The 9,334-nt window shown below is 32.3% G+C and overlaps 1 protein-coding gene across 1 annotated transcript; it reads right to left on the reverse strand.

Annotated features, from left to right (window-relative positions):
- Positions 1-6,606: 6,606 nt before the first annotated feature.
- LOC108996439 (transcription factor CPC) lies at positions 6,607-8,118 on the reverse strand. Its single transcript, XM_018972335.2, has 3 exons — positions 7,805-8,118; positions 7,333-7,420; positions 6,607-6,885 (listed from the first exon to the last, which is right to left on the reverse strand). Exons 1-3 carry the CDS (start codon positions 7,857-7,859, stop codon positions 6,771-6,773), a joined length of 258 nt encoding a protein of 85 aa, XP_018827880.1. The 5' UTR covers positions 7,860-8,118; the 3' UTR covers positions 6,607-6,770.
- Positions 8,119-9,334: the final 1,216 nt, after the last annotated feature.

Here is a 9,334-nt window from a genome sequence, read left to right on the forward strand (position 1 = left end):
CGTTATTCTTTAGGCATAATCAAGCAACTACATACATTAGATTCTCTATTAACATGTTGCACAGAGCACTTCCTGATCATCTCCTTGACTTCATTCACAAACATCCGAGGACTTGACCATGACTCCATTGGTTTTGTAATGGCATTAACAACTTGGAGAGAGTCCACTTCAAGAACTACATTTTTCAGTCCTAGATCAATGCCAAACTTGAAAGCTTGGAGAGCCACAAATGTTTCTGCTAAGAGAGGTTCTGGATACGTAGTTTTGTTCATCCTCATTATTGCAATTACCTTGCCCTCACAATCAGGAGCAATCATCCTTGTTTCAATTTTACATTGGATCTTGTCAACAGCTGCATCCAGTTTAGTTCATCCTCATTATTGCAATTACCTTGCCCTCATACTTTCAGGTTCTGTTTTGCTTCCTTCTTGTTGCTGCACTTCTTTCAAGCTCTTCATGAGAATGTTTGCTGCTACATTCACGACGTGTAAATTCAGCTTGAAAAATGTACTCATTCCTTCTCTGTCATATTTTTCTAGCCACCACAGCCACTTCCTCCATCTCATCTTGCCCAAACTTAGCGATCATATCTTTCCACAATGTCCAGAAAATAACCTTTGCTTATATAACTCTTTTGAATTCTTTTTTAACATTGCCCCCAAATGTCTTTTGTAGCATTGTAGTCCCAAATAGCTTGAGCTACAGATTCTTCGTTCTCTACACAATTGGGCATTTGGGATTTTCCACCACTCTCTTTTTAAACAAATCCAAATTAGTGGGAAGTGCCTCAAGGCAAGCTCTCGAAAGTGCCTCTGATAAACTAAAAGTGTTTATCAGAACTATTGCCCTGCCTAACGGGAATCTAAGCAATCAAATCAGCTTCCTTCTTTGTGAATAGGTCTTTTAGTAGGTCAGTCTTCCATGTTCTGGTGTTAGAATCTACAAGTTCATGAACTCTAGCCCTCTCCTCGAAAATTCTGATTGGACTTTGAATTTTGGTAGGTGATAGTTTAGGGATCCACTTATCTCTCCATATATGAGCTGCATGGCCATTTCCAATCCTCCAGAGTGTAAATTCTTCTAACAATGGTCTTGCTGCAATAGTACTTCTCCGAATGAAAGAAGGTTTGTGGCCCACTCTAGCTTGAAAGAAGGATTCCTCTTTTGATATGATGACAAGTGATGGGTATTTAAGTATTCCCACTAGCTATCAAGATTGAATCACTTGTATATATGTACAAGAGTGGCGCGCACCTCTATACGCCAATAGCAAAAGTTAAAAGACCAATCTTGTGTGTGTGTGTTGTGTATATATATATATATATATATATATATATATAAATGCACCAATTAGATCTAAGAAAATTATATGAAAGGAAACCTAGTCAAGAACTGTTGCTTTAAATTTTCTTTTAATGGTATAGTTTGAATTCATATATGAGTTTTCTACTCAGCAACCGGCCTATACCGCACATCTGTTGAGAGAAAAAATAAATAAATGTATGGTGTAGGATTGTTGATAAGTAGAATTTTTCTTCATTTATAAACGCAATATTGTTGCTTTATAATGTGGTGTAATTATATTATAAAGCTATCTTTTTTATTTGGCTGCGAAAAACTAAATATATAGGTGATGGAGCACACACTCAAACGAATGACAAATATGAGAAATTGGACCGGTAGTGCAGAAAGTGATATATATATATATTTATATATATATCACTTTCTTAACATGCTGCATGCTAAACTACCAATTATAGAGATGCACGCACCAGTACATTTCGGAAAGTAGTGGTCCATGCAAGCATGGCCCATATATCTTATATATGTGAGTCCATGCATGTATATATGTGACATGTATATATATATATATATATATATATATATGGGACACTGATAGACGAGAGCTGGATGAATGAGATTCCACGTTCTGTGGGAGGAAAAAAAGATAATTGTTCGCATTTATAATTAGTTTGGAGAGAAGGACAAGGTTTAATGCAGTTTGGTGTAAGGTACCCAGAAGCCTGCCCCTCCAATATTCCAACATCTCAAACAATCCCAAGTTAACTTTAATTTGGTTTGGTTGGAGTTAGCTACTCTTCACTTTGTTGGATTAGTTCAAATAATTCCTCCAATTTGACTTTAACTTCTTTTGAAGTTTCCCTCCAATGTGATATTTTATTAGTCCCACATTAGAAAGACAAGCACACTTTTAGTAGTTTATAAGTGAATGAGTTTCATAATACATAAATTAGAATATAAGGATAGACACACAATAGTAGTATCACCCAATGTGAAGCATTGACCACACGCTTGCGCGACATATAGATAGACTTAGCACTTATGCATCGTCACAAGTGACGGTTAAATTCAAATGAAATGATGCATTTTTTCATCTTTTTTGACAATTATTATTAATTGTCAGATGACAATTACATACATTTATAATAGAAACTGTTTTATTTAAATTCAAATGAAAGGTTACAACTACTATTATTACATCTGTTTATTCTAAGATTAGTGTTCAGAATTTACAATCTGCACTTTGCAGAACTCAATTCGTGAGGGTAGATTTGGATACACAAAACATCTCATCTTATCTCATTTCATCATTACAACTTTTCTAAATTTTCATACAAAAATATAATAAACAATTCAACTTTTTCAAATTTCAAAATAAAAATAATACTAAAAAATTATATTCCAGCAATATTTTATTCAACTTTTAACAAAATATCTCATCTGAATTGTTTATCCAAACCCTAAAACAGATTAACAATCACGTCACTGTTTGCCATTTTCAATTTTTGTTTGCTCTTACTTTTCTAACACACTTAACCCAGTAATTGCAGGACACAAATTTCCCAAACCCTAAAATTATACCCTTAATATTGCTTATTTTCATTAAATTAATTTGTTGATTTTCCCTGCCTAAAATTGTTCCACAGCTGACTTTTTAACTGGCTAAGATTGAGGTAAGGAGTGAAGAAAACTGTACTTTGGACAGGCTTTGGGCTGGGTAAACCTGGTCCAAGTGGCAGTAGTACTGCTCACAATAACAAAACCCAATAGAGGGTTTGGGCCCTGGCTTTTTACAACCACAAACCAATACTGTTAAAATTCTATGTGTAAAAGACATTCGATCCGCATCATTAACGTGGCCTGATCCCTAACACCAGAGGCCATTGCCGAGATAAAGCAGTTGAAGAGGAATTGAAGTCCTCTTAAGGCTGCCAAGGTCTCTATATTTTCTATTCTTGATTGAAAATCCGGTGTTTCCATTTAAAAAACTAATCCTCGAGGGAAAAAAATTATGCAAGATAGATTTTAGAAAACTATATTTTTTTAATTTTTAATGTTTGAGCTTTTCGACAAGATTTTGAGCTTTTTTTTTTTTAAATGAAAATACCCAAGTCTTTCTCAAGTTTTTGGAAGATATTATTGATCTCTTTAGATTTTATATTGACTAAATGATTTGTTTTAGATTTCTTTTTTTCCTTTCAGGAACTTCTTAAGAATTTTGGAGGTTGTGAGCTACAAGCCCGCTTAGCCCAGAGGTAGGGCGGACTCAAGGTGAGACGATCAAGGTAACGCTGTAATCGAGTTGAGTTGAGCCAGTCTTTGGCTTGCAAGCTCGGCTCGACTCAAAATAATTGAGCTCAAATCGGTAAGCTAAACTCTCAACTCGAGCTCGAGCTCAAATTGTTTATTTTTCTAATTTTTTGAATAAGATTTAATAATTAATAAATTAAAAAAATAAAAAAATAAAAAATTTAATATTGAATTTGTACAACTAACAAGTAGAACCTCTATTGAATTATAAGATTTTTAAAATTTATAATTAATATCTAACTAGTTGATATTTATCTATAATAACAATATATTATATGTTTACAAATATTATTAATACATACACATAATATGATAGCATATATCTATTTTATATATAGTTTCCACCTACTAGTATAATAAATTAATAAATATTATCAATTAATTATTATACAAATTATAAAATATAATTATGAAGTATATTTAATATAGACATAAGTAATTATGTCATATAATATTATAATTCTATATTAACCATGGGACCATGACTTAACACGGTATAAACCCGACCCATGAATACAAATTGTTCTACATATCAAAACATCCATATTAGTAATCAATAGATCTCTTCTTATTCACATTCTAAATACGGATGGTTTCTCTGATCTTTTTAAATTACTTAAACATATGATTGTTCTTTTTCTATGGATCGTGCAAATATTGCCTTATTTCGTTATTAATATTTAATATTTTTTTTAATCTTTACTTGAATATATTTAGATTGGATTAAGTTTTATTAATTTTTTGGAACTTGGTTTTGGGATTTCTTTCTATTATCCCTTGTTTCTCTTTATAAAAGTATTTTTCAGCAATAAGATGAATGTTGATGGTGTTACTTTTTTTGATCAACATAAAGCTGGTATTGGTGTGCTTTTAAGAGACGATAAAGGCAATGTGGTTGTGGCACGTAGTAAAGTGGAAAGGGAAGTTCTCTCTTCAGAGTTTATTGAAGCGATTGTCATGTGGAGAGGTCTACAGTTGTGTGCTCAGTAGGGGGTGCCGAATTTGTTGCTTGAGATAGATTGTTTGACTCTGGTAAATGCTTTGTAGGATGGTTCAAAATTTTTAACAGATTTTGATTATTTGCTTAGAGATATTAGAAGGTTGATGAGTGGTTTCAATGATGTTCAGATTTCTTATGTTAATAGATTGAGCAACTCAATAGCTCGTCTATCGGCAAGATATGCATGGGAGTTGATGATATTGAAATGTGGTGGGAGAGATGTCCTTCTTTTGCATCTCAAGCTGTTTGGCTTAATAGAAACAATATTTTATAAGGACAACGATTCAATGAAATCTTTGATTAAAATAAATAAATAAAGGTGGAGGTTTATCAATAAAATTACAGTACTGTCCTTTAAAAAAAATTGAAGCAGATAGCATTGGTATTAGAACCCAAAGCTAATAATTGAAGCAGATAGCATTGATATTTTTTGTTTCCTTCCATAATCAAATTATTATCATTATGAATATCATACAAAATTAATCAACAGATTAACAAGCAAAAGGGAACATCATCATGCGTCATGATGGTCTGTGGAACAAACTTGTAGGCCCCAATTTAAGACTTGTAGAATGGCTGTTTAGAAGAAGTGAATAGCTATCACTTACATACATATATATATATATATATATATATATATATATATATGCTTTAGCTCTTTTATTCACCGAGAATTTCTACCATTTTATGTATTTTTTTTTATTTAAGAAATTCTCCCGACATGTGTATTTCTCTTTTCATGTATTTTTTTCAATATTTTAAATATTTTTTTAAAAATAATTCGCAACATCATTAAAAACTACCTCCTTAATCAAGTAAGAAAAAAGAAAAAATTACTGCCGGGACCTGATCCTTATCATTTTCCTTATTCAAAGGCTGCACTGATTTCAAAAAAATCTGGCACCAGTCGTTTTTTTAGCTTATGATCAAGTTGATCTCTCTTGATCTATCCAGTACGATCCTCCTCCCACCTCGACGGAGTAGTTCAGTGAGGCCATGACCACACAGCTTCGAGCCACAAGGTAGTGGCTTGTTCCCGTCAACCCAAAGGAATAGTGCATGAACAGTAACATTAATAACGCTATGAACAGTACTGTATGAAAAGTAATATTTACCCTATATTTTCTGTGTCATATAAATCACTCCGTGCATCTAATATTTGATCAGAAGACTCCCCAAAGTGATCTTATATTGGATTGATTCATGTAAATATTTCCATTTTGATCCCAGTTGAAAGAGACTACTCCTACAACCATTTCCATGTGGATTTTCAAAACATGATCAAGAGATTGAGCTAGTGATAAGATGAGCCAAGATAGATCAAACCAAAACTAAAAAGACCCAACGTACAGAATCAACCAGCATTACTCCAACAATAGTTGATTATCAGATATTGAGAAATGCTACAAGAAAGATTTACACCACATATTCATCTGATCAATATGTGATTTGTCATTTTTGACCTTGATCGGCGATTCAAGACTTTTATTATTATTATTATTATTAAAAAAATAAAATCATTGGAAATGAAGAGATTGTTGCAAAATCTTTTGGAAGACCCAAGATTTAACTTTGGAAAACTTCAAATAATAGAAAAGAAAAGATCGTTGTAGGCTGACCTTATCAAGTAAGTACATTGGATTAGATCCAATCTCCACATCTTTTCTGAGTCATGAGTCTCCTTATTTTGTTTGTGTTTGGTTGCATGCATGCCGGTAAAAGACAGACCGGAACAAATTGGTGGGTCACAGACTCACAGTATGTATCATCAGCCAAATATTTCAAGCTACAACTAACCTTTCTTACAAATTTAAAAAAAATAAATAAATATATAAAATAAAAAATAAAAAAAAAAAGAGAGGGAAAAAAACACAAGCAGCTTAATTACCTTGTGACATACATAGACAAATCTTGAAAAGAGAGAAAAGAAAAAAAAAACAAAAACAAAGAAAAATGGAAAATAATTGCCCATTAGAGGGAGGAAGATCAAGAAGAAGTAACACCAGTAAAAAGGTGAGTCACAATAAATTAGCCAAAGAGGAAAAGTTACAAACTACCTTACCTCGTCACATGCATAAGTAAACGTACAAGAGTAGAAAAATAAAAAATAAAAATAAAAAAAATGAAATTCTATAGCCTAGTAATAGAGCATTAGGAGTTATGTCTCTTCAGCTCTTTTCTTACTGGCAAACACTTCTCCATGTCTCATTATCCAAAACCTCTCTATTTCTTCTGCTTTCCGTCCTGGAATCCGCCCAGCTATCAGAGCCCACCTGCATAATAATATATAATGTCTTACTTACATTTAAAGGAATATCGACATTACCATATTAATAGATAAAATATCCATTGTTTTAGAGAATAAATTGCAGTCACAGACCAAATTTATATTGGCTGCACAACAAAAGTACGTTGGCTAGCTATAGTGATTGGAGCATATATACTATATTATTTATAAACTATGGCTGCAGCCACATCTTGAAGTGCAATTCTTAAATGAGAAGGGCGAGTACTTCAATGCGGAGGAGCATGAATCGAAATTCGAATAAACACGAGAGGAAATCGAAATTCTCAACTTTCTGTACGTTCCCAACACGAACAGAATGAATGGGGAGGAGAGCTTGTACCAAAAGCCAGAACTTTTCTTTTCTTTTCATTTTCTTTTGAGTTTTTCTTGGTCGGTCCCAAGAGAAAAAAGCTGTTTCGTTTCGAGCATTTACCTGTCACCAACCAGCTTATACATTCTATAGATGAGATCTTCTTCTTGTTCCGACATGTTTATGAATTCCCACTCTATACTGCTCACCTCTGCCAGAGAGAAAGAGGGAGAGAGAGAAACATTAGACGTTCAAGTATAGGAATATTAATAGTTGTAACTCGGACATGAAAATGGTGCAGCAAGCTTGGGAAAAATAAAAAGGAAGAAAGAAAAGAAAACAGAAAACAGAAGAAAAAGAAAGAGTTAAGAACCGAAGACGCTTTGAACCAGAAAAAAGACAAAAAAAGGCAAACCCAGATAGAAATTATAGGTAGCAATAAAAGGAAATGAATGGAAGACATCAGAGTTAGCCATAAAAAGATGAACCAAAGAAATATTTCTCTGTAACATGATTTGTGTTGAAAATGAAAGAAAAACGACCCAGAATGGAGTGTGGTACAGAAAATGAAAAGGAAAATAAAAGAAAAACTCACCCTCTGAGCAACAAGTAGTACTGGTCTTGGCTTGCTTTCTGCGACGCCTGTCCATAGTTTCGGAGCTATATGAAAATGGGGAGAAAAGAGACAGACTGGACAGAAAGTGAGAAACACCGGTAGACTTGATTTTTTTTTCTTTTTTCTTTGCGATCGTGAAGAGGGAAGAATTAGACTTAAATAGTTTCCCGACCGGGGTGGGATTGGGAATTCTGGGAAAGGCATAAATAAATAAATAAAATCATGTGTATATGTGTATTGAAGTGGTCCGTTTGAGTGCCATTGAAAGAAGAGCTTGAACGCTTGGGAACAAAGCAATAGAACGGCAGGTTCTACCAAACAACCAAATTAATGTGGGTTGACTTGTAGTTGTCTCTGTTTGATACTTTGATCTTAATTCCACAAGATCCAGCAGTCCATCCATTGGGGAACGGTGAGGGGATCAGATACATGTATACATACATTATTCAAAAAATCTACTCAACCTCCTACTATTCACACAACCTCTACACTCTACATTATTTTTAATTTTTATTATTTTTTTCTTTTATTAAATATTTATTATATGAATAATGAATAAAAAATTTGAAATAATTTAAAAAGAATAAACTCAAAAAAAATTAAAAAAAATATTAAAAATTTAAAAAATTTAAAAAAGTGTGGAGTGTGGAGTGTGGTGGAGGTTGTGTAGCAAAGCTCTACATTATTACCCTTCACTGCCTCAAGAAATTATGTTCTCCATTTGTGGTGTTAATAAGAAGAGTTTTAGATCCAGTTTGATTGTATGACTCAACTAATATCAATTCAGTTCAATTTAATTTTGAATTGAGTCTAATATTTAAATATTTAATTATTAAATTATTAAATTTATCTTAACATAAAACTTCTTTACATATAGGACTCATAACCTTTTTTCAATTCAACACTTATTTATACGTGGGATCTACAACTTTTTTCAAATTATTAAACTCATCTAAACTCAAAATTTATTTACATGTGGGACTCACAACCTTTTTCAACTTTTTATAGATACATCTAAATTCATCTTAACATTCAAATACATTTAGATTGCGTTTAGATATTAAGTTGAGTTGAGTTGAGATGAAAATTGAAAGTTAAATAAAATATTATTTGAATATTAATTTTTAATATTATTATTATTTTGAGATTTGAAAATTTTAAATTGTTTATTACATTTTGTATTAGAATTTGAAAAAATTGTAATGATTAGATAAGATGAATTGAGATGAATTTGAAATCCAAACTAGAACTCATCTTAGATGAATCACAAAAAACTCACTTTACCATCTCAACTCATTACTATTCATAAAAAAATTCAACTCAGTTCAGCTCAAATCAACTCAACTCAACATCCAAACACAGCCTACTTCACATTTGTTTGCAAGAAAACTTCCTTCAATGCATATAAAAAATTTTATGTATTCGTTTTCACATGTATTCAAGGCAGACGAGACAATTTAGTATGTTTGGATACAAAAATCACCTCACTTCATTTTATTTAATTATTAT

The sequence above is a fragment of the Juglans regia genome, chromosome 7 (assembly GCF_001411555.2).
Source record: "Juglans regia cultivar Chandler chromosome 7, Walnut 2.0, whole genome shotgun sequence".
Classification (NCBI taxonomy): Eukaryota; Viridiplantae; Streptophyta; class Magnoliopsida; order Fagales; family Juglandaceae; genus Juglans; species Juglans regia.